Raw genomic sequence first — 23,363 nt, 5'->3', positions numbered from 1 at the left:
TTAATCCCGTCTTAGTTATGGAGTGATAATTCGAATCCGAGGAGCGCGTGTTGGTGGAGGAGGGTGGTTGAGTTGAAGATGTATGAGGGATGAATGTCGTGTTGTGCATCGTTAAAAGTGTTAATTACCTAAGGCAAAGGCAATTTAGGTAAGTCGAACCCATGTTTTTTTTTCTTGTCTTTCTTTCCTTCCTCCCTGAAGGTCGCAATTGCATATGATGGCCTGAACGGCGCGGTTTAGGTCTCCACTAATTTGTACTATGGTTACTGTTACTGGTAGACAAACCCTACCTTCCGACGGACTGTAGGCGACCGAACCCGTTTAGACTCCTTTCTATTGGCGGTAGACCGATACTAATTGAGTTCGCTTGTGTAATGATACTTGATACCTGCATGCACCTCTATAGCATGTGACTGTTTCTTATGAAAGCGTATATCCGAACAATTATGGTAGATATGAGAGGAGAGAAGAAAAAAGAAAAGAAAAAGAAACAGTAAGGAGGTGGGTTCGAAAAGAAATCGTCTGGAATGAGAGACAAATACTTTTGTCGAATTTGACTGGATCAACAATTTCATTGCCCACAATAAAAGGATGACGTCCCAAAACATACGTCTGATCTCGTCTGGGCACGTCCTCGTGTCTGATACGTTTACATAGATCCACGTTCCTATCCTTTTCTAAGGGTATTTACATATACCTATAGGATTTATACGTTCTCATAAGTTGTGCTTATGAATTGCCCCATGGCTCCCCGCAGTTTAGAGGGAATAATACTAGTATATTAAGTTACGGGATGTGCAATGGAACATACATGTAGGTAGTAATGTAAGGCGTATGTATAGATTTGTATATATAGGTTAGGTACATTAGGTGCGCTAAGGTTTGGCACATTACTGCCTGACAGCCTATCTACCTCTTAGGTAGTTAGGTATTTTAGTATGGAAAGCGCACTAACTTTGACAGCGCTGTACCCTGTTAATTCCAGTGGTGGGTCACCTTAACTAGGATTAAGGCTGTGAAGGCGGTGAATTCAATTGCACCTCCTAGCTTCTTTTCCCCTCCCTTCGTCTACCTATTGACCGCGAGATCGGCTGAGCTGGCGGCCGGTACCGTCTGCACGACATTGACCAACAAAACTTTCGATTATCGGAAACTAGTCGTTTTTAGCACCGGCAAGCCTAGGAACAAGAAGGAAAAAAAGAAAAAAAGAAAAAAAAAATCAGCAAACACCTGATTTGCTAGTCAGCCTATCTCTAACGACAATACATCTTAGCCTAGGTAATAGGTGATAAACCACGGGGAAAAAAAGGGAAGAGGTAGAAGGTGTGGTCAGGTAACGTCATCTGGCATATCGCCAGCATATCGCGACGATGGCGCTCTTGGGCCTATCGCTGGTTTTGGCTTCTGTGGTTTACGCAGCTATCTGGAGGCCGCCCTTCATCCAATCTCTTCTATCGATATGGCGCGGCGACCCTCAGATCCAACAACCCCCAACGACGCGCCGTCCCTCTCCAGCGGATATCATAGTAGAACATGAGGAAGAGGAAGATCAGTCAGCCGCTACGACGACAACTGGTCGTGATACATCGTCAACTGCGACGGCCCAAAGACCCGTTGTGGTTGCTGCTGCTGACAGGGCAGCTATGCCTCCGCCTCCTAAGCTCATAATGCATCAACCGAAGGAAACCGCAATGAATTCGCAAGCCGACTCCTCTCCCTCGCCGCAGACGACTCCTAAAGCCACAGCTTCAGTCCAACTCAACAGCGATAATATACCCTCATTCTCTCTCTCATCCGACCCTCCTGCTTCCGCAGCTGCCATCGCCCGCGCCGTTGAAGCCAACACCTCGCCCTCTGCCCTACCTACTTTCTCCGCGCCTTCCCCTCCTCTCGAACCACTTGCTCCAGGAAAAACCTCCATGGCACCACCCCCTCGTCCCCCAACCCTTAATAACACCGGACCTTCCCTCCTAGGCGTGCCTCCCCGCGGCCCCATCCCTAACCGGCACCAATACGACCGGCAACCCGGAACCTCCACCCTCGCTCCGCCTCCCACGCACTCCTCGAAGCCCGCCAAACCCTCGCGCAAAGTAACCCTCTCCCCAGGCCGCAGTCCGCTAGACTGGGCGCGTTTATCCGCTAATCCATCTGCGGACCTGCGCAACCTCGGCCTCGGGGCGCCGTACCTGCGAGTGCCGCCGAGTCTACTGCGACGACAGACGGGGCGCAAAGGCAAGGACGCGTGGACGGCGCTGGGCGGGCGCGTGTACAATATCACGCCGTATCTACCGTTCCACCCGGGCGGCGAACCGGAGTTATTACGCGTAGCGGGGCGCGACGGGACGAAGTTGTTCGGGGAGATACATCCTTGGGTTAACTACGAGACGATGCTGTCGAGTTGTCTGATTGGGCTACTGGTTGAGGAGCATGAGGCGCAGAGTACAGGGGAGATGGAAGCTATGGACTGATCGCCTATATCTTCTACGTATGGACATGCTAGAATTATAAGTTACTATGTAGGAAATAGGGAATGGCGGTAGAAAGACTATAGAAAACGATATAGCATAGCATAGCATAACACAGGTTGTATATTACTAGAATGGGGGGCAATTGGGCAACAACACTTTGCATCGAGTCGGATCGGGTCAAGTCGGGCGACTCCGGTATATTATACTTAGCACATGGTAAAATTAGATATATAAGCGAGATACCCCCTTTATAGAGACAATGCCATTTAGGAGAAGACAAATGGCACTTATAAGCTTAAAGATACCTTCATCTCTTCCCAAACCTGAACCGCAATCCATCATCGCTCTCATCATCACTAGCAGCAACAAATCCTATTCGAGACCTCTTCGCTGGCTGCTCTTTGGCGGGAGGTGGAGCTGCACGCTTAGATGTTCTCAATGATTGCGTCTTCTGAGCTGTGCTCTGTGGCGTTGATCTAAGCGATTGCGACTGCGAAGTCTGTTGCGACAGCTTATTCGTGCGTGTCCTCGATGGAGGGGCGATGACAGCCTCCTCACTTTCGCCGTCCATGCCGTAGTCATCATCTTCACTACTGTCTACTGGGGGGAGAACCTCCGTAGATAGCTTCTGTCTCTGGTTTCCAGCTTTCTTTGCCGGCGTATTGATGGTCTGTCGATCCTCTCTCTCACCCGTACTTTGACTCTGACTATGTGTCTGACTTTGCTTCTCTCGTCTCCGCTGCTGGCTTTCGTCCTCAAGCCAGTAGTCATCACCGATGCCGAAACCTTTTGACTTGACTTCTTCAAGTGCTACAATAATCCTCTGTGGCGCCCGCCCTCGGGGACCTACCCGAGATTGGAATTTCTTGAAATTCTTTCGCCCGTTCCATGCGGGATCCCAGCGACCGTCGGCTATGTCTTGATCTCTGGTTCGTATAGGAGGTACTTGGCGCAGTTCCATGGGCTCCTCAATATGCAAGCGCCGGATTTCTGCCAAGTCAAGGCCCTCTGGTGCCGTGGCGAGTTCTTCCCTCTCTGCCTTTGCACGAGCTTCAGCCTCCTCTCTATGCTGTCGCGCTATGTTAAGGATATCTATCTCTTTCTTGATCTTTGGTGCCCTGGCCTTGAGCTTCTGCGATTCTATCACGGGTTCTTCCGGCGTTGGCTTGCGGGGAACCGGATCTTCTCCTGCAGCGATGCGACGGCGCTTTACCTGAGCAGCCGTAGGTGCAAAGTAGTCTATCGTATCTTGGGGCTCGAGTGGCGGGGTGCGGCGCTTTCGTTGCGACTGTCGGGTTGAACGAACTGTCTGTTCTGGTTCTTGTGAAGCAACATCTTGTGATACGAAAAGACCTTCTTGTGACGGCTCAACGTCTCCTGCTGAGGGCGTCAAGGTAGTCGGAATGACTTCTGGTGTATCATCATCCTCTAAATCTACACCAAACCCCTTAAAACGACTTTTCACAGCCCCTCTCGCCCGCCTTCGAAGGGGCTGTTTTTGCGGCTGGGCCGAGGGCTCATCTTCGTCTACATCCATGGCTTGTCCATCCGAGCGCTGCGGTTCAATTTGTGACGTCTGCGGCTCCGCTTCAGCTTCGAGAGGCCGCCGTAGAATACTGGCATCATTGTTAAGGATCGCATCAAGGAAATCCTTCTGATCGATAAGTCGATGATCCAGTCTCAGAGAGACTGATCTGTAGAAATCGGCGAACCAATCGGCATTCTGAGGAGGACTGGGAATCCATCTGACCACGACAACACCTTTGCCCTCGCTTCCATCCTTAAACTCTCCCATACCCTTCTCTCCTGCTACTCCTTTGACATACCTAATGAAGTCGTCTATCTGTGTTTCTCCTTCGACTACTTCGTTAAATAGTGCCTTGCCCCTCCCGTTTGTTATAGGTTCTAGAAGGTTATCGTATTGCTTCCTATTGTAAAATATGAATGTATAACCATAGAATATCTCGGCACGATCAGTATTGGGGGCAAAGGCTTCGACCGGTCTTGGCACTGCTTCATCTCCTGGAGGCGGGATATATTGCATAGCATCAGGCCAGTTTGCGTCGAAATCGCTTTCTAGTGCACTCGCTGTCGCACCATCGCTGCCATTTCCAGGTGTCGCAGCAGTGATAATAGCACTGTAGAACCCTTCGGTAACGAGGTATCGACCGTTTACCAGGGCCTGTAGGCCCTTTGGCACATTCCTCTTTTTCGATACAACGTGGGTCGTCGACTGGACGTCATAGTGGGCAAGAAATTTGACATCAAGTTGTTCTAGGTCTTCTCGAAGCTTAGAGAGAGGGTCTGCTCGGAGCTGATTTGCAGTAAAGGAGAAGCTCAGGGCAACAGGAAACCAAGTAATGCTAAGATAATATCCATGATCAGTTGTTTTGCACGCATACTGCATTAGAGTAGAAGAACGCACCGGAACTTAGGCGGGAACGTGCCCATTTGGAGGGTATTGACATCTCGTGAAAGAACACGCGTTTCGCCTTTTATCTTTTCATCATTTATTCGCGTTCCACCTTTAGAACCTAGGTCTTCCACTGTGATGCGTGAACGACTCGATACATTTTCCTAGTAGAAGTATCTCAGTAATCGAATACACATGACTACCGAAGGATATTGGGACAGCGTACCCCATCTCCTTCGGTTACTTCGTCGACTTGTATAGTGACATGCTTTCGCGATACTCTTTCTGCTCCTTCTCCCCTGATAGCAAGCTGTCCGGCTAATTTTGCATTAGTTACCAGCGTTATAAGTGTAGATACAGAATGAGCGCATACGTTCAGCGACTGTTCTACCAAAGAGATATCGTTTTCCTGGTCGCAGCCAAAGCCGTTTACCTGAAAGCAGCGATCGTTAGCACTTGGAAGCAGAAGACGGGCATAATGTGTGTCTTACCCTCGAGGGCTTCACCTTCATTTTCTAGGAGCCACATAGTCGACTCAACACCGAGCTACGGATCTCAATAGTAAGTAGTGGGGGTGAAGATGATGAAAGAAGCGTGAGGCTAAAAGCGTGTCGAAACGCGAAAGAAGCTCGTTATCACGTGTAACTAATAGATTTAACATAGTTATATTAAGTGTATTTTTGGAGGGGAATCTACAAGGTGGTCAAAGCTGTACCTGCATAATCCGTATTAGGGTACCTACTTAAAAGATGTTTCAAATGCGTTTAAGTTAGGAGGTACGAAGTAGGTACTTTCATATGGGTGAGGCAGCAGGGGCAGAGATGGAAGCTACGTTGAAAGGTGTAAATCACACTGTGAGGGGTATCTAACATCTAGGTACGTAGTAGTCGAGGTCTATTGTTTAACTGTTACTCAATGCAATATTTTACAGTTCTGAAAGAAATATCACATTTACGTAACGATCTATCGATATATTTACCAAAGTCCTAATGGAGCAAGATCAGATGCTAATCAACTTATATCTAAATCTGGTAACTGTATCTTAGCTAACTATCTTATACAAAAGGGGATATATCCAGCGACATGTCAAGAAATCATTTTATATTAGATAAGTACTACAACCCAAGCTGAGCGGCTGAAGGATTTATGTTGCGAGTATATATAAGCGACTTTAACGCTTATTAGAAAATTCTAACCTATTGGTAATAATCCTACGTCTTGATTATTCCGGGAACGTCCCTTAAGACTCTGTATGGAAATTATGACTATAATAGAAGTATCGACATGACGTGAGCGACGAGGACATCCTGGAAGCCGGCTGAGACTTAGATTTAGAAAACGGAAAGTTAAGTTGTCATTAGACCTAAGATCATAATGATCAGATATATATATAAATACCTATTCATCTTCTTTTATCCGGATTCAAACACTTCGCTCTTCCCAGACAGCTTCTACGATTATTACGCAATTAGCCCTGAAGGGATTGAAATTAACCACCTTTATAACCCCCTTTGGTTGAAGTATACGATCTCAGAGTCTCATAGCACAATCCAGACTTCCACAATGCATGGGCCTTTTGGTACCTATGCCCTTGGGGCGTTCTTTGGAGGACTGCTTTTTGTGGGAGCCGAAGCGCAAATGAAGGTTAGCAGCTTTGATGGTCCCGTAACCAAGGAAGAGCTGAAGTCATTCAACGACTATGTCGTTACCCTGAAGCCTGCTACCGACAACAAGGGGAATCAATGGGTGCAGGGCCATAGCGGAGAGCAGACAAAGGCCATGGGCCTTGTCTATCAGATGGCCGGACAACAAGAAACGCTAGACCAGATGCTTCGTTTCTGCGATGCGGTTTTGTCGGAGAGAAACGACCTAGCAAAGGCCCCAGTTGGCCAGCACAAGATTTGGACGGGCGGAATCGATCCTGTCTGGCCGAACGATGTTACCATGAAACCAATCCAAACTGGCGGGGGAGAAGGCGACCCTGTCGGACACCTAGCCAGCTGTGCTTATCTTATATTCAAGACGGACAAGCTTCATAGCCAGAAGGTAACCGATGGCGATCCTCATAAGTATGGCGCTACCTATATAGATCGAGCCAAGACCTATCTCAAGCAGGCGGATTTCTCGATGAGCAACCATATCTTAAAACGTTTACTAGATCTTTCGAACGGTAACAAGATGTACTTTGCCAAGGACTCGCCTTACATGGGCGGAAAACCAGTCCCGTGGAATCAACAGATGATGTTCAACTATGCGTTCATGAATCTCTGCAGCGCACATAGGATCCTCAATGACAACCCTGAATTGTTTGGGAAGTATAAGTCGATCCTTACTGCCAGCATAGATTGGTTCTTCCAAGGAGGTGGTGTGCAAACCAAGAAGAGCAAGAAAGGTAGCACCGTCTACGACTGGGGCTATACCGTACCGAGAACGACGGGAGAGGACTCGAATCATGGCGCACTTGATGTTGCCGGATTTTACCGTACTTATATCGACGGAAATTATGGCATCACGGCCGACCAGATGAAGCCATTCGCCAACATGTTTGTTGATGTCATGACTCTGGGAAAGGAGAAATATGCCGGGACTGTAGATGGCAAAACCGATGGTGACGGCCATGCCAAACCCACTAAAAATATCCGCAGTGGTTATCTATTTTTGGCCGAATTCCGGCCGGATGCTTATAAGAGCATGATGTCGACCGATTTTTCGGTCGGTGGTAGAGGAACTGGAAGCGCTGATGGATTTTCCCGTTTCCTGTGGGTGAAGAATCAGCGTGCCAAGGCGAAGTAAACAAACGATGGTTAATATCGTTTATAGCTACTAGTTACTTATATTCTACATGTTAGCGAGTGACACTCAATTAGAAGTAAGTTGGGTATTATAGTCCTATCTAGGTTACACTTCTACATACTGGAAAGGAAGAACCATTTATTTCGGCTAATCCCGGTTAATGATCTATGTTATTTCATATTTCATAGCATTATGAGTACTAGACAGGTATGGAGTTAGTACTATATTTGTATATATAGGTAACTAGGTTATATCTAACGAGATCAAGATGTCTGTATTATAGAGGTAAATGGTGAAATACTTAATTTATCTGTGAAACAAGCTCTACACGTCTACAGTTCCTGGAGCAAGTCCTAAATATTCCTAGGAAGTCCTAAAGGTGCATAGGAAAGGGATCGTGACCCCTGTCATACCTTGGCATATGTATAAACCTACCACTTTAAACTTCCGGACATCAACTTACCTTTCTCCTACGTGCGTATCTACGAGGTATTTACATATATCATCTAGGCACTGCACAGGCTGCTCTTTTTATTTTGGTAAAATCAATCATACAGAAAGGGAACTTAACCTGTCGAATCGGCAGCATGCGACGCTCCTCAATGACCAAGCGTAGAGCATGCTTCATAGCATGCATTCTCCCTTGCGCAGCAGTATACTACTGTCTAAAACACACCCTGTATCTCGTCGAAGAAACTCTCGATCTTGTATACAGCGCCCAACAACGCCACCGCATTAAGACGCGCAAGCGCCCTAAATCAAGGCCTCTAGCTGTAATCCCGACCGTACCCAAGAAAACATCCGCTTCTGCCCCCACCAAAACTTCCTTCCTACATCTACCCCCGGAGATTCGCCTCATGATATACCGCCTAATTCTCGGGGACCCGGCCATCATGCAAGTCCGCCCCACGTACTCGGTATGCGGCCCCCGCCCCGAGACATGGGCGCCTAGACAGGGGATCCGCGACGACGCAGACGAGCCGAGCAAGGCGCTCCGTCTGACCATTGGTCTCGGCGGTTCGCCTCTGCGCCAGTTAGTCTCGCCGCCGCGTGCCGGGTGCGTCGTCTACGGATGCGTGTCGCAGCTGATCTGCGGCGAAACGCACTGCTTCGCCCTGACTCGGTACCGCCGCGACGAAGCCGTGTACTACACGGACTTGATGCGCACCAGCCGCGTCGTGTACGACGAGGCGTTGGATCTGCTGTACGCGGAACACACGATTTCGTTGTTCGGGGTGGAAATGGCGCGGTACTTTTGTCGTAATGCTAGCCCGGAGGGTATGAAGCGCATACGCTTTGCGCATGTGGCGCTTATCATCCCGTCTTCGAGCTGGAATTCCCCGTTGCAGAAGAAGAGTGTCAAGGATACTATGAAATTACTGCGCGACTCGCTGCCGCATTTGCAACAGCTGGATGTTGAGGTGGCGGTGACGTGGGGGCAGCCGAAGAACGCGGGGCGTTTCTGGAGCTGGTTGACGGGTGATAGTGTGCTGGGGCAGTTTCACGGGCTGGAGAGGTTCGTGCTGAAGGCGTCGGCGTATTTGCCGTTTACGAGGCGGCCCTATGGGAACTGGGCGGCGTGGACGCCGCAGTATGAGCTTTTGGAGTCGTGGGATGATGGGGAGTATCAGGCGTTAAAGACGAGGGTGACAGGTTTGGGTGAAGTGGCGGCATACTCTTAATATTGTCTGAATCTGGTATCTTTAGCATTACCCCTTTTGAATTAACATTAATACCTTTGGAGGCGCTGTATGCTGGATCATCACATTAGAAGCCTACGCTGTCCATTTGATGAATTATGTTTTGATTATTTAATTAATGATTTATATATATATATATATATATGCATACCGTAACATTCATAAACTCATTCGTAAAATGGTACATAATGTCCCTAACCTCATCGTCAATAGATATTTCAACCCTTCCTCAATAGTCTTTTCGTCAAGCAAGGGGTCATATGTATAACATGGGCCACCTTTCGACCAATTATCCCCAAAACATTATATGATATACCGTCACATACATTCCTTTATCTCGTAGTTCAATAATGTCCCCTTGAATGTCTCCGAACATCACTCGACCTCCGATAATCTCTCCCGTCAGAATAATACGTCGCGGGCGGAGCTCTCGGACTCCTGCTCCTATGCTGCTCAACATAGACCGGCCTAGTTACGCTTACGATCGACGTGCGGCGCGGACTGTGATGGGAATGACGGGAGCGAGATCTATGACCATGTGTTTCCCGCGGATACCGCGTGGAGTTGTGATGACGGTGCGAAGACGCCGGCTTCTCGTTATCTGGCTCGAACGTAGTGCCCCATGCCCCCGGGTTGCGGTAGTTGATACACGAGCGAATGACCCACAGTAGTATGAGGAACCCGACGATGGAACCAATAACTATGCCAGCGATGGCTCCGCCCGAAAGGGTGTGCGTTGATTCGCCGTCGGTTTGTGCGATGACTGTCGTAGTGCTCTGTTGACGGGCAGTAAGGACCTTGGAGATTGCCTCCGGGAGAGTCCTTGTCGGGTTGATGTGCTCGAGCTCGCGAGCTAAGATGCGACCGATAGATGAGCCATCTGTGGCCGGCGCTGGTAAAACAGGGGCCATGATGGGGGGTAATTTGTCTCTAGTTAGGTAATTCCTAAGGCTCAATAGCTTATACTAGGATAAACCTCACCGTCAGGAACGTAGTGTGGGTTTAGTTAGAGTTTGACGTACGCAGAAATTAAACAGGGGACGAGTAAGACATGAGTCGTGAGAAGGAGAAGGGTAGGTCGAGTTCAAGTAGTGAGAACGACCATCTCGATTCTTGCAGCATATCATATACAGAAGGCGACAAACGATGACGCCATGGCTGCAAAAGTGTAACCTGATATGCTACCATGCTAAAGTGTACCTGGACTAATAGTAACTAACAAAGCTGGGATGGCATCTGTTACCTGGATAAATGGTGGTGGTGTAAGTTCATCCTTGCTCGCCATTCTTCAAAGATGGAGTCGTCCTGCCATACTATCTTACCATCTTTACTCTATGCGTAGATAGTGCTTAGGTAGGAATTTTACCGAGGAAGTAGCATTTGCAATTCTTGATATGAGCTTAGAGTATTCCTTTTCCTTGCTCGTTAGCGTCTGGCGCGAACGAAAAGCTCCGACGAATTCGGCATTGCTATTGGTCCATTTGACCCCCTCGTCGTAGCGCGGCTCTCGAGCGGTCATTATGATGTAAACTCGAAGGAAGCGGGGTGAAGTATCCTGTTGTAAGACCAATACTAATTCTGGCAGATTTAAATCGATTTATTTTCTTGATATCTCTGTTTTTCGACATGTGTACTTATATAATATATTGTATTCGTATACGAACATGATATCAACTTAGGTTAGGGCCTATATATCACATGCAACAGCCAATCGGGAACTGGATAATTATTTCATTATCTGTACGTTGTTAGTGGTACGATTTAGTTCTTTAAAGGTCCCACGGACGTACGCATAAAACCAGCTGTGGTCTCAAAAATTACTTATATCGTATTGCGTCTGGAAACTAGATATAGGTTAGCCTGAAATGTTCCTAACGATGTAACCCTACACTGATAAAATCCCCCAGTTACCTTCGTGTTCAGACGGTTCGCTCCCTCTTGACGGCTTTACTCATGATAACATAATCTGGGATAAATTCCTTGCCGAACCGTAGCTTCCTAGGCTCTGGTGATATCTCGTCTTTCTCGAACCCTAACTTCTTATAGAAAGTAAACGCTCTCTGATTGCTCAAAAAGCAAGTAAGCATGACTTTCTCAACGGGGGGCGTATTAACAGCGACGTTCTCCAGGAATCCCATAAGTATCTTGCCTAGGCCAGTTCTATAGAATGTAAGCAGTTGGCACAACAGGAAATGGGAATTAATTGGTAATGTACCCTTGTAGCTCTGGCTTGAGGTGGATCTCGTAACAGTATATAACGGGCTCTCCTTCTTCATATGTAGGCATTAAAGATGTGAAGCCGCGGACACTTCCCACGATATTCTTGACTAGGATGTATCTCAACTCGGGGGATTTCATCTCGGCAAGCTTTTTACCCGGCTTCCACCCGGCTGATGAAGATTCATAATCGGCTCGGCTAGTCTCTTCAACTAGTTTGAAGCACGCGTCGAGGTCTTCATCACTCAAGTTACTCGAGCTGGTAAGGCTGAGCGGGAACTTGTCTTGTGTTCTTGGGTTGATCCACTCTGGCCATGTAGGGTTGCTAGTGTATATATTATGTTAATGACTAGATTTTCTTATGAATTGTCTCCTAATGAGTCTAAGGAACATATTTACCTGGGGCGTAGGTGCTCCTTAAAGAAACTCTCGTCATTCTTCTGGTTTGCTTTCTCAATAGGGTTTGTGGCAGCACGTCTGCGCTTAACACTCTGCTTAAGGCCCTTCATCTTAATCTCAAACACTGGTACGGTTGGTGAAATTTGTAAAAGCTCACGAGCCGCATTATCATCATGTGTGTAGTAAGATTGAAGTAGTATTTATACACTATTTCTTCTTCACGCGTTTAGAAGTAAGATTTTTATGAGTGTTGGTGTTAAGGTATTTATAAGTTGCAACGCGGCTTATGTAAATTACTCGTTTAAAGCCATAAGTTTCTAATGTCTGGAATATCTCTTATCTCCCTTATCTCGACCCTGATGCAGCATGTTAATTGCATAATAGTCTGTAAGTTGGTGATGCATTAGTTATTAGAATTTCGTATAAACTCTAGACTATCAGTTTCAACTTTCCTTCTCATGCGCCTCATTCAAGGAATATCAAGTCTGCGCTCTGCTATTGCCGTCCGAGACTATGCGACTAACTCACCAAAGGGTCGGCTAGGCTCAGCTCTGAGTTTGGATCATGTAACTATGTCTATTCTTATTCTCTTGAATCTCTATATATTTTTGTCTTGATTTAAAAGCTAATAAATATCCACATAGTTCCTCTTACGTTCACGCGCCCTATCCCTCTATCGCAGTATAATCCGCGGTACGAGACAAATTAGTGATCCGACTACTCGCGCCGAGACACGCAATTTTGCGCGCAGAGAGTTCGAACGACATCGCACTGTTACGGATATAAATCATATACGCTATCTCTTATCTACCGGCAAGACAGAATGGGAGGGTATGGAGAGGTATATTGGGGGCATGTAACGTCATAATACATATATGTGTTTATGGCAGCCTTCCTTTTTCCGATTCGGCGCTGGCTTCATAACGGGATACTCCTTAGTCTATCTAGTACATTGTATCGTACACACCGCGAGTCACCAATAATAAGCGCAAAATTCAGACGACCCAGTGGAAGTATTAGATTTTTCGGCCCATTTATAGATCCGTCTATCGATTTATTTATCCTTGTCGTTGCTTATGTCTTGGATTTGCGCTGCAGATGATGTAGAGGTAACCACGATGTCGCTTGCCAGCCTTTCTTCTCACGACCTATCGCAATTATATGTTAGCAAATATCTATTGGAACCCCTGTGTTTAGAACCATATGATCATGGGCTATAGAAAAAGAGTCCCTGTTGAAGACGCCTTGCTCTCTCTAGACTGACCTTGCAATGTTCGCAGCGCTTCTTGACTGAACTGTGAACCTTCATGCCCCTGGTCTGCTGCGTGACGGCTTGGATCATTCTCGTTGCGCTCGCTATCGTCGGCGGAGGTCTTGCTGTCGTTCTGGGGGCTAGGGCTGCTTGGGAGATGCTACGAGTGAACTGATGTTCTCGCAGAACCTGTCGAGCTGCCGGTATCTGTGTCGCGCGAAGGGACAGCGCCCGAAGCGACGATATTAGAGAAGAGATCGCCATTTCTAAGAGGAGGATTGGGTATCGCAATTGCTCTCTCCTAACACCACTGCGTTTAATATTTGTCGATGCAAGATGTAAAATGTATGCATGTACATTTGATACAGGGTTCTGAGATAGAAAACCCGCTGTCGAATGATGTGGGGCAACTTAATGTTACGTCTTATTGGTTATTTTAGGGAATAATATTTATGTACATATCTTATATATATACATAAAAGCACAATCCTCAGTGTGTACATTTATTAGGTAGTTACGTCGAATTAAATTAAAACGCTCTCCATTCTATTACGGACAAATTCAAATCTATCTTCCTTTAGGTATCATAACTTGCGTATGTCGGTTGACTTCCTCGTTCTAAAAGAAATCGTGATCATTATCCCCTTATCACCAATCCCACATATTCTCAATTTGCTAGTAGCATCTCATAGCTCTTTCAATTAACTACTGCTCGCTCCTCAAGAATGTCTTGAAGATCGAACTTTGTGTGCGATCCTCCCATGGGTACCCGATCTTCTTGAATGACTTCTCTAATTCGGTCACTTCTGATTCGGGGCATTGTATACCCGTCAATATTTTACCTATATCACTGCCGCCGTTTCTGTACTGAAATAAACTGATGTTATATCTCAATTGTAAAGTTCCCAAAAACTTCTCAAGGGCGCCGGGACGTTCGGGAAAGTTAAACATGTACAACCTCTCATCTGCAACGTCTGACCGGCCCCCTACAAGGTAACGGATATGTGACTTGGCAAGCTCGTCACCTGACAGGTCTGTGGCCGTCATGCCCGCACGGTTAATTCGGTCTATAAGGTCCTGGAGCTCTTGATCTCGTCCTGCTGCCCCACCTGTCAATGATATACCAACTAAAATGTTGGCAATTTCATTAGTTGCGTAGCGATAGGAGAACTCTGTCACAGCATGCGGCATAACATGGTTGATCAATTCGGCAAAAGACCCCGGCTTCTCCGGGATGCTAACATGCAGTAAGGCCTCTTTACCCTCGCCGAGAGTAGCGCGCTCGGCTACGAAGCGCAGCCTGTCGAAGTTCATGTTTGCACCGCTTGTGATGGCTATGACGGATCGATTCGGGTTGCTGGACGGATTCGCTAACACCCACTTCTTCAGTCCAGCAAGAGCTAGCGCGCCTGCCGGCTCTACGATAGAGCGGGATTCTTCGAACACATCTTTGATGGCGGCGCAGGTCTCGTCGGTATTCACTTCGACAATCTCATCGATCACTTCTTGACATATCCTAAAAGTTTCTTCGCCGACTGTCCTAACCGCTGCGCCATCGGCGAACAAGCCCACTTCCTTTAGAACCACTCGCTTGCCTTCCCGCAATGACTGGACCATGGCATTCGCATCCTCAGCCTCGACTCCGATTATCTTGACGTGTGGTGCAATGCGTTTAACGTACACGCCAATGCCTGCGATAAGGCCACCTCCACCTACGCAACAGAATATTGCTTGGAGTTTCTGGATGTTTGTCTGTCGTAGCAGCTCCATTCCTATAGTTCCCTGTCCAGCGATGACATAAGGGTCGTCAAAGGGTGGTATGTTGAGCAGGCCGTGTTGCTTTTCCAGTCTCGCGCATTCTTCTTTAGCAGCGTCGAAGTCCTGACCGTGAAGCACCACGGCACCGCCTAATCTTGAAACATTTCTATGCTTGATACTCGGCGTTCCCGAGGGCATAACGATTGTTGCTGGTATCTTGAGTAATCTAGCAGAGTAGGCTACTCCCTGGGCGTGATTTCCGGCACTGCAAGCAACTACACCCTTCCAGCTCTGGCTTCGATCGAGATGGGCCATCTTGTTGTAGGCGCCTCGCAGCTTGAAGCTGAAGACAGGCTGCTCGTCTTCTCTCTTGAGTAAGACATTGCATTCGAGTCTGTTCGAGAGGTTTGTAGCATGTGTGAGAGAAGTCTCTTTACACGCTTCGTATACCCTTGAGGTAAGGATTAGGCGGAGATACTAAGGACATAGGAAGCAATTATTAGTCATTCGTAGGCTAGGGCAAGTAGACATGATAAAGTGACAAAGACGAACATCAGGATGTCCATTGGGCAAGAGAAATTCCTGAGGAATGACTTCTTTTTGTCTACGCTCCGATGGCGGCGAGGGGTTTGCACTGTACTCTGTAAGAGACAAACCTGATGGCGAAGGGGTTCGTGGTCGAAGGCTATTAGTTCCATTCCTAGCCCTCTCGGCCACTTCAACATCAATTGGATCAACTGTCGTCCCAGGCATATTGAAATACTCGAATACCAGTAACTTCTACGGTATCAACAAAACAAGGGAGAGAGTATGATACGAGAATTATAATAAATTGTGTCCAGCACCAAAATGATTTTAGACTTTTGATAGTGGGGCACTCCCTTGTATCCATTGGAGCTTACCTTGCAGGAGCTCTACATAGCGGGGTCCTACCCACCTAATCCCGATGCTTGTTGTAGTAGGTACCTACCTTAATCAGGCACCGGTAGGAGCGACTATAGCTTTGAGAGCTAGGTTCTTTAGGCGCCTGCCTATAGAATCTATAGAAGTGGAAGCTTTTCTCCAAAGAATGATGGGGCTCTGATGGCATCTTTGGTAATAGGGAAGGTGTATCGGATCCTACGCTTTGCACGATGTGTACAAAGAAACTAACCTAGTCTATCTTATCGTCTTATCGCCTTATCCGGTGGCACATTATGGGTCTTTACGTACTCCATGTCGAGAGTTAAACAATTCAATGTGTATTATTAAACCTTCAACCTCGAATTTGCGCAAACCGGCTCAACCTAAGCCGGTGTATATTTAAGACATCCGCTGGTACGGGTCCTTCGTAACCAGGTCGCTGGAATTCAAGATCCAGGCAGCCAATTTGCCTGTAAAACCCTACTTCAGCATGGCGGACAGATCCATGCCCTCGTCTTTCGACGACAACAGGTACCTCTCCCCCTCACCCGCTTCTCTCTCTCTTCTTCTCTCTACCACCACACACGAACACATATCAAGGTTGCTAGATTAGATATTTAGCTCACGAAGGCATAAATAGGGAATACAATGAAACCGGGTTCCAGAAGATCGGCCGCAAACTGCGAGAGGAGCCTCTAATCCCTCTCGGTACGTCATTCCCCCACACCAACCAACATTCTTTCATTCTTTCAAGCCTCAGCGCCATGGGCTTAAACTTTTCAATTAATCTTCTCGGGATCAACAGGAACCCTCCTTACCACACTCGCCGTGTACAATGCCTGGCGCGCCATGCGCCGCGGCGACCACGCCCAAGTGCAACGGATGTTCCGGGCGCGCATCGGCGCGCAAGCTTTTACAGTCATGGCCATAGTTGCGGGAGGCACCTACTACGGCGCGGACCGGGATAAGCGCAAAGAGCTAATTAAACTTGAGGCCCAGCAGCGCGCCGAGGAGCGCCACCAGAAGTGGCTGAAGGAGCTTGAGGTCCGTGACGAGGAGGACAAGCAATTGAAGGCAGCGATGAAACGCCGGCAGGACCGCGTGCAGCAGCGGCGGACGGAGGAGCGGGAGCGGGTTGCTGTGGAGGAAGGGGAGATGGATTCGGATGTTGGAGAAGAGGGGGAGAAGAAGGACGGTGGGTCGAATGTGTTAGGTGCTCTGTCGAGTGCTGGTGGTTGGTTTGGAACGAAGAAAAGCGAGAATACGACGACATCTGAGCAAAGTAAAGCCCGAGAGGGAGGCTCGGAAAAGAAAGCTTAAATGGGAACTACCGGGCTGTGGCATGCATTATGAAATTTGCAAGTGACTATTCTCGGTTTCGGTTCTAAAAGAAATATTGTGTACCAAACTGGATCAAGACCGGAAGGCTAGGGAAGAGTACATCTAGGGGTAAAGGATTGAAAAGTCATCTCGATAGGCCATCCGAAGGGAGCCTATAAATACACTATACCATTGTATATATCAGCTAACATCACGTCTCATCGTATAAATGGCGACATTGGAAAGGGCTTTGCAAAAAGCATAGAATCTCGATTCACTTATCGCATGTAACAGAACTGACAACTATAATAAATTCCGTGTAGAGATTCCGACGCCCACGTCATCCTAACGCCGCTATAGCCTATCCGTAAATCAAGCCATTGACCCTCCGCTCCTATTTGCGCCGACTAGCCCAGCCATCTCCAACAGCGCACGATCAGCAGCGATATCTCCCGTACCCAAGTTTACTCTCCTCCTGGATTCGGCCTCGCGGGCTTCCCATTCCCAATGCTCCCTTTGTACCCTCGCCTCTTCATCACCACCGCAGCCCCACACTTCGATATCGTCGATGTCGAAGCGTTCCTGGAAGTCATACTTCCGAGATGCGCTGGTCGCGAATGCGCCGCCGCGGGAAGAGTAGTCGTGAGTGAATACGCCGAACTCGAAGCTCGAGTCGATGACAAGAGACACGGGTCCTAAATTTCGTAGAGACTCGTGACGCGACGACTGGCTTTTCTTGGGGTGTGGACAGCCAAAGTTAATCCCAGGATGGACTGCTGGTGCTTTTTGAAACGCCGCATAGTCACGGTTTAAGGTAGATGCCGGGAAGACATCATGAGTTGGCGCAAGCTGGAATAAGAGTGTATCTTCGTCTCCGAAGCACTCCTTGTGTGTATATCGCCACGGCTGTCTGACAAGTGCTCCGAATACTAAGCGATCACGGTCCGCTGGGCTTCCGTTCGGGAATCTCTTAGGAGGTAGGGTATCATGAAAGGCGTCTTCTGATCTATTGCCACTTGGTGGGTCTGAAAGCCTAGTGCCAGATACTAGGAGAATCGTAGGCGCACGCCAGTTGAAGACCTTTGACTCAAAGCTACCCATTGAGTATCCTGACTTTGAGCCAGAATAAAGCAAACGTAGCCGTCGGAATAACTTGTTCCCATTAATGAAGAAGGAAAGTTGAGATAGAACGCTAAGGTTAAGAATGTCACTCCTATCTTGCAATAGGGGAGGCCGTACTATCGCAGACGGTATGGCTCTGGGCATACTATCCTTACGTTTTGAGAAGTCGAGGTTCTTAGAAAACAGGAAGTGCTCAAATAAGGGATTGAAACCATCGAAAAGAAATGGTAAACTTGACGGAAGGATCCTGTTAAACTGGGCGTAGGTGATACCAGGGGATTTCTCAACGTCTACAAAGGTCGACAGGATATTCTCAGCTGTCGCTCTCAAGTCTTCGAGTTCCGAGCCCGTGACCCTATCAGCGTAGCTAGAGATATTCTCTTGTGCATCTAGTGGGGCGACTAGGAGCAGTAACATGATTAATTTTCTGAGATTGTCTGCTGGTATCATAGCTCCGTGTGTAGTAGCGGCGTGAGAATCGCCCGTCTTGAAAGCGTCATTAATATCGAGTGAGTCCAACGCAGCTAGAACAAGCTCGTCATCTTCCGCCGTATCATCATACAAATCATCACCAGCCTCGTCAATAGCAAAGCCGGGGGCGTGTACATTGGATGATGGTTGCGATAAACCTGCATCACGCTGCTCGGTGTCGATCTCAGATAGCTTCCGATCGTACACAGCCAAGCTCTTAAACAGCAATTTCCTCCTACTACTAGCACTTTTAGTTAAGACCTTGGTGTAACGCTCTGTCATTATAACCACGACCATGGTCATCTGCTCGATGCCGAGTATAACTGGTGCATCACTGAGGAATGGAAACGCGCCAATGTAGGTCAACATATGGAATAAGACAGGCGAGACGGCGAGGATGTCTGGTAGCTCCAGAAAGCGAGTAATGGTGTCCTCTTTAAGGTAACGCACATTTTCCTCTTTATCAGCAAGGGATCTGAAGTTGTCCTTAAAAGAATATAGCTCTAATGGCTCGAAACATTTACGAGCAAACTTATCGGCCTATTCAGTTGATTTCATGTTAGCTTTGAATGGGAGCTTTAAGATGCGGTGTAGCCAGAAGATTTGTACCAGGTGTGTCCTAATTTCCTCTTTAGAGGGAGGCTTGGCCTCATTTGACAGGGTTTGTCCCATGATTTCTCCTTGAAGAAAGCGAAGCCATCCCAAGGGAAGAATACATGTAGTTAAGGATAGGTATGAAATATATATAAGGTGAGGATGAGATATAGGTATGCGGTCCTACCGCCTGTAGATAAAGTATTAAATTCAGCACTAAAATCGGGCGTTCGGGAGTCCCACTCAGCTACATAGATTGGTATTGCTAGGTGCATCTACCTATAAATGGCGGGGTGATCACTGAATGCCACGCTAAAATCGTATGACGTATAGTACCTGTACTTACTTCACCCAGCTGTATACATGTACTAAATTCATTCAAGTCCAAAGCGTCGATTTTTGACACGCCTACGTATTTTATACCTTGAACCACTACCTACATGTAATACATATCATCCCTCAACGATCAATAGGCTAGGAAACTTTTCAATACTTAAAGTTGAAGTGAAATGTGCTCGGAGTATCATAGCGTATGAGTCAACTGATAGAGATGCCTCTTTTTCCATCTCGACTCTATTATTCGAACCGCAAGAGGTTGTAGCACCCAATCCAGAGTCTTGCTAGCACGTACAGAAAGACTATAAATTCTAAAAATAATCACAATACGCACAAAACTCTCAACATTAACTTTGTTCAGTCAATGTCTTGAGTTGTGTTATTGTTGTCCTAAGTTTTGGCCCTTTATAAGTCAGATATGATAAAGTGGATTATATTCTAATATATCACAAAGGGCCCAATGCTACGTATGACTATTCCTGTTATTTTCGTACAATTAAATTAATACATACAATAGGATCAAACATGTCTTTGTCGCCGCTATGATGTATATATATATATATATATACTGCCGAGGTTCGAGCATGCTTGTGTGGCTTATCTTTTTGAGTTTCAGTACCTAATTAACATCAATCCTTTTCGAAATATAATATTCACTACAATGCGTGTTCCTTATAGCATCATTTTCGGCTTCATCGCCGCAAGTCGGGCGTGGCCCACTCCTTTCCCTGATGGCAATCTTAATACGGACTTTGGGAGGAATCCATCCGAGGTTATAAGCCAACTTCAACAACTAATAGAGAAGACATGCCATAATGCTTGTCTAGAACTTTTCCCTGATGAGGGGGCCAATCACGAAGCCTGTATGAATATATGTCGTAAGTTGTTCCTTGTCCCTTTCTTTAGTCACTTTAGTCTAATCACTGTTGTTTGATAGATCACAAGCAATCCGACTCCGATAATACCAGCCCGGATTCGGGTATGTAAAGTCTATGATGAACGTTCCAATTGAACCAAGACAATACGTTTTGAGCATCATGATACTATTGTACATAGTAAACGGCAGCCAGCATTTACGATTTGCGATTTAAACGTCGGGTTTATTATTTTAGTTACATCACGGAGCACCTTCAATTCATATATCATTTGTAGCATATATATACCTACATAAGTATCATCATGTACTTAAAGATTTAAATTAATGAGCATTTAGTATGGATCTATCAGTATAAGCTTACTTATTACCTATATGTGGCGATAAGCAGTTTCAAAGTTTATTTCAATGTTATCTTTAGGGATGCTTTTTACCCTTAACGATCTGACTTGTTCAACGTGTAACACTAAAAAATACCAAGAAATACCTAACTTGCTTCAGCCACAGTTACACACCCCTGAAAGTCTAGACGTTCTTTATATGCACGGTAAGTCTTGGTGTCCGTGTCCCTGGGATGTCCCCAGCAAATGCAACCCAAATACAGGTCTCTGGGATGAGAGATAGTAGCGCGGCGCTAAGTGGAGATGTTTAACTAAATATGGCTAGCAGGTAGCTTTACGTATAAATTTGTATATAACAGTACTGAATATCAATACTTTTCGAACTGAAAGGCTGCTCCTGAATATCAATATATGTGTCTGGATAAAAGATTAAGTATAAAAAGTTGATCTTTCTATTAAGGTTTTGTACCTTACGTATAAATTTATATGTAAAGATACCTACTAGCCATGTTTGGTTAAACACCTCCACTTAGCGCCGCGCTACTATCTCTCATCCTAGAGACCTATAAATGGTCAGGGCAGTCAATGTTATCTCAAACTCCACCCAAATCCACCTTCACATGTCCCCGTTTTAGTCTATGAAGCAGACAACGTCTCAATTCCCCCCGTGCAAGAAACAAGAGTGGTTAGCCACTCACTCGGGATCTAAGCCCTGCATATGAACTTTATCATGTATGTAGTATTAAACGTAATAGCTAAATAAACGCCAGAAAGGTAACAAAACACCTTTTTATTTCTTGCTTTTGTTTACTCCTTTTCTCGTTTTCTTGTCAACTATCTTGGCAAGCAACAATCTCTCCAGAGAAGGGTTTACTTTCGAATCGTCGTGCGTCTCAATAAACAATACGATATTACTTAGGAATATAATAAATCTGCTTGGCCGGATATAATATACAATAAAGCAACAAGATATCTATCATGTCTCTAACCATTGCCCCTGTTAAATGCGAGGACAAGATAGATGAGCAACATCATAAATCAGCATGGTTTCAATTCATGAAGGTATGGCTCTAGGTTCATATTCTGTTAACTACTGAATTATCTCCCTGATTCTTATTTTTCAGTCTGTCGCAACATTTAGGGGGGATCTCACGTCATTGACCGCGCCGCCTTTCCTGCTTGCTCCTCGGTCTATAGTCGAATACAGCGCGTACTGGGCTGAGCACCCACGTCTTCTTGTATCTCCCGCAAAAGAAGAGTGTCCTAAAAGAAGGGCCCTATTGGTTCTTCAGTGGTTTCTAAGCACTCTGAAGCATCAGCATGCAAGCAAGGACGAAAACGGCAAAAGAAAAAAGCTGAAGCCCTTGAACCCATTTTTAGGGGAAATATTTTTAGGCAAGTGGTTAGACGACGCTGGAACAACCCATCTAGTCACCGAGCAAGTCAGCCATCACCCTCCAGCAACTGCGTTTCGAATCTGGAACGATGCACATGGCGTTAGGGTAAGAAACCGCAAATGTTTAATCAGATACTTCTCGTTGATATTCTGCTGACGTACAACTAGCTTGAGGGCCATGTCTCACCGAAAGCCTACTTTTCGTCTACGATAAATATAGAACGACAAGGATATAGTGTCTTACACATCGATAAGTACAACGAAGACCATTGGATCACGATGCCAAAAGTTCATGTCGAAGGGATTGTCACTTTCCAGATAGCCCCAGAGCTCAGTGGCGTCTCTTACATCCGTAGTTCCTCGGGCTACACGACACGTGTCAACTATTCTTCTAAAGGCTGGATAAAAGGCAAAAGCAACTCGTTTATCGCCACTATATACCCGGATAATGATGAAAGCAAACCCCTATTCATCGTAGAGGGCCGATGGAGCGATTCATATACCATCAAAGACGGCAAGGGGAAGGTGCTAGAAGCTGTTGATCTAACCTCGCTACGGAGGACACCACTTCAGGTCGACCCAGTCGAATCGCAGCACCCCCTCGAATCTAGACGAGCATGGAAACCTGTTGTCGACGCTATCAATGCAAACGATATTTTCACGACTGGACACGAGAAGAGCAGGATCGAGAACGCCCAGCGCGCGCTACGGAAAATGGAAAAGGACGCAGGTGAAACATGGACTAGGCGGTACTTCACCCAAGTCGAAGAAGATCCTATAGCGGAAAAGCTTTCAGTCAAGAGTAAATCCGCACCGGCTGATGGACCTAACCAAATGATCTGGAAATTTGATGACGAAAAGTTCAAGAGAATAACAGAGAACCAGCAAGATGGTATTAAGAGCCCTATCCGTTCTCGATTTGATTCTGGGGTTGGATTCCTGGAAATAGAAGAGGTATAGATTCGGTCTACAGCAACCATTGGGAGCCATTTTCGCAGGGGTTTAG

The 23,363-nt window shown here is 46.6% G+C and overlaps 11 protein-coding genes across 11 annotated transcripts; 5 read left to right on the top strand and 6 right to left on the bottom strand.

Annotated features, from left to right (window-relative positions):
* Positions 1 to 1,370: 1,370 nt before the first annotated feature.
* On the top strand, positions 1,371 to 2,468 carry GL218_07999 (Cytochrome b5 reductase 4; the record flags this gene model as incomplete). The annotated part of the gene is made up of 1 exon (XM_033584785.1): positions 1,371 to 2,468. One exon carries the CDS (start codon positions 1,371 to 1,373, stop codon positions 2,466 to 2,468), a length of 1,098 nt encoding a protein of 365 aa, XP_033441259.1.
* Positions 2,469 to 2,775: 307 nt separating this feature from the next.
* On the bottom strand, positions 2,776 to 5,409 carry GL218_07998 (putative dna damage response protein; the record flags this gene model as incomplete). Its single annotated transcript, XM_033584784.1, has 5 exons — positions 2,776 to 4,831; positions 4,894 to 5,045; positions 5,108 to 5,199; positions 5,255 to 5,314; positions 5,373 to 5,409. The coding sequence occupies 5 exons, from the start codon at positions 5,407 to 5,409 to the stop codon at positions 2,776 to 2,778; spliced, it is 2,397 nt and encodes a 798-aa protein (XP_033441260.1).
* A 1,035-nt stretch (positions 5,410 to 6,444) lies between these two features.
* On the top strand, positions 6,445 to 7,674 carry GL218_07997 (putative proteophosphoglycan ppg4 protein; the record flags this gene model as incomplete). The annotated part of the gene is made up of 1 exon (XM_033584783.1): positions 6,445 to 7,674. One exon carries the CDS (start codon positions 6,445 to 6,447, stop codon positions 7,672 to 7,674), a length of 1,230 nt encoding a protein of 409 aa, XP_033441261.1.
* Positions 7,675 to 8,261: 587 nt separating this feature from the next.
* Positions 8,262 to 9,356, top strand: GL218_07996 (uncharacterized protein; the record flags this gene model as incomplete). The annotated part of the gene is made up of 1 exon (XM_033584782.1): positions 8,262 to 9,356. The coding sequence occupies one exon, from the start codon at positions 8,262 to 8,264 to the stop codon at positions 9,354 to 9,356; it is 1,095 nt and encodes a 364-aa protein (XP_033441262.1).
* A 362-nt stretch (positions 9,357 to 9,718) lies between these two features.
* On the bottom strand, positions 9,719 to 10,285 carry GL218_07995 (uncharacterized protein; the record flags this gene model as incomplete). The annotated part of the gene is made up of 1 exon (XM_033584781.1): positions 9,719 to 10,285. The coding sequence occupies one exon, from the start codon at positions 10,283 to 10,285 to the stop codon at positions 9,719 to 9,721; it is 567 nt and encodes a 188-aa protein (XP_033441218.1).
* A 1,008-nt stretch (positions 10,286 to 11,293) lies between these two features.
* Positions 11,294 to 12,100, bottom strand: GL218_07994 (uncharacterized protein; the record flags this gene model as incomplete). Its single annotated transcript, XM_033584780.1, has 3 exons — positions 11,294 to 11,534; positions 11,590 to 11,916; positions 11,991 to 12,100. The coding sequence occupies 3 exons, from the start codon at positions 12,098 to 12,100 to the stop codon at positions 11,294 to 11,296; spliced, it is 678 nt and encodes a 225-aa protein (XP_033441219.1).
* Positions 12,101 to 13,048: 948 nt separating this feature from the next.
* Positions 13,049 to 13,506, bottom strand: GL218_07993 (50S ribosomal protein L36; the record flags this gene model as incomplete). The annotated part of the gene is made up of 2 exons (XM_033584779.1): positions 13,049 to 13,138; positions 13,255 to 13,506. 2 exons carry the CDS (start codon positions 13,504 to 13,506, stop codon positions 13,049 to 13,051), a joined length of 342 nt encoding a protein of 113 aa, XP_033441220.1.
* A 441-nt stretch (positions 13,507 to 13,947) lies between these two features.
* GL218_07992 (Threonine dehydratase, mitochondrial) lies at positions 13,948 to 15,753 on the bottom strand (the record flags this gene model as incomplete). Its single annotated transcript, XM_033584778.1, has 2 exons — positions 13,948 to 15,477; positions 15,553 to 15,753. 2 exons carry the CDS (start codon positions 15,751 to 15,753, stop codon positions 13,948 to 13,950), a joined length of 1,731 nt encoding a protein of 576 aa, XP_033441221.1.
* Positions 15,754 to 16,393: 640 nt separating this feature from the next.
* GL218_07991 (Respiratory supercomplex factor 1, mitochondrial) lies at positions 16,394 to 17,223 on the top strand (the record flags this gene model as incomplete). Its single annotated transcript, XM_033584777.1, has 3 exons — positions 16,394 to 16,434; positions 16,517 to 16,611; positions 16,709 to 17,223. The coding sequence occupies 3 exons, from the start codon at positions 16,394 to 16,396 to the stop codon at positions 17,221 to 17,223; spliced, it is 651 nt and encodes a 216-aa protein (XP_033441222.1).
* A 372-nt stretch (positions 17,224 to 17,595) lies between these two features.
* On the bottom strand, positions 17,596 to 19,488 carry GL218_07990 (Restriction of telomere capping protein 5; the record flags this gene model as incomplete). Its single annotated transcript, XM_033584776.1, has 2 exons — positions 17,596 to 19,356; positions 19,426 to 19,488. The coding sequence occupies 2 exons, from the start codon at positions 19,486 to 19,488 to the stop codon at positions 17,596 to 17,598; spliced, it is 1,824 nt and encodes a 607-aa protein (XP_033441223.1).
* A 2,451-nt stretch (positions 19,489 to 21,939) lies between these two features.
* Positions 21,940 to 23,317, top strand: GL218_07989 (Protein kes1; the record flags this gene model as incomplete). Its single annotated transcript, XM_033584775.1, has 3 exons — positions 21,940 to 22,023; positions 22,086 to 22,463; positions 22,526 to 23,317. The coding sequence occupies 3 exons, from the start codon at positions 21,940 to 21,942 to the stop codon at positions 23,315 to 23,317; spliced, it is 1,254 nt and encodes a 417-aa protein (XP_033441363.1).
* Positions 23,318 to 23,363: the final 46 nt, after the last annotated feature.

Source organism: Daldinia childiae, assembly GCF_008694065.1.
Source record: "Daldinia childiae strain JS-1345 chromosome Unknown Scaffold10, whole genome shotgun sequence".
NCBI classification, from domain to species: Eukaryota; Fungi; Ascomycota; class Sordariomycetes; order Xylariales; family Hypoxylaceae; genus Daldinia; species Daldinia childiae.
This window is presented reverse-complemented; position numbering and strand designations above follow the sequence as displayed.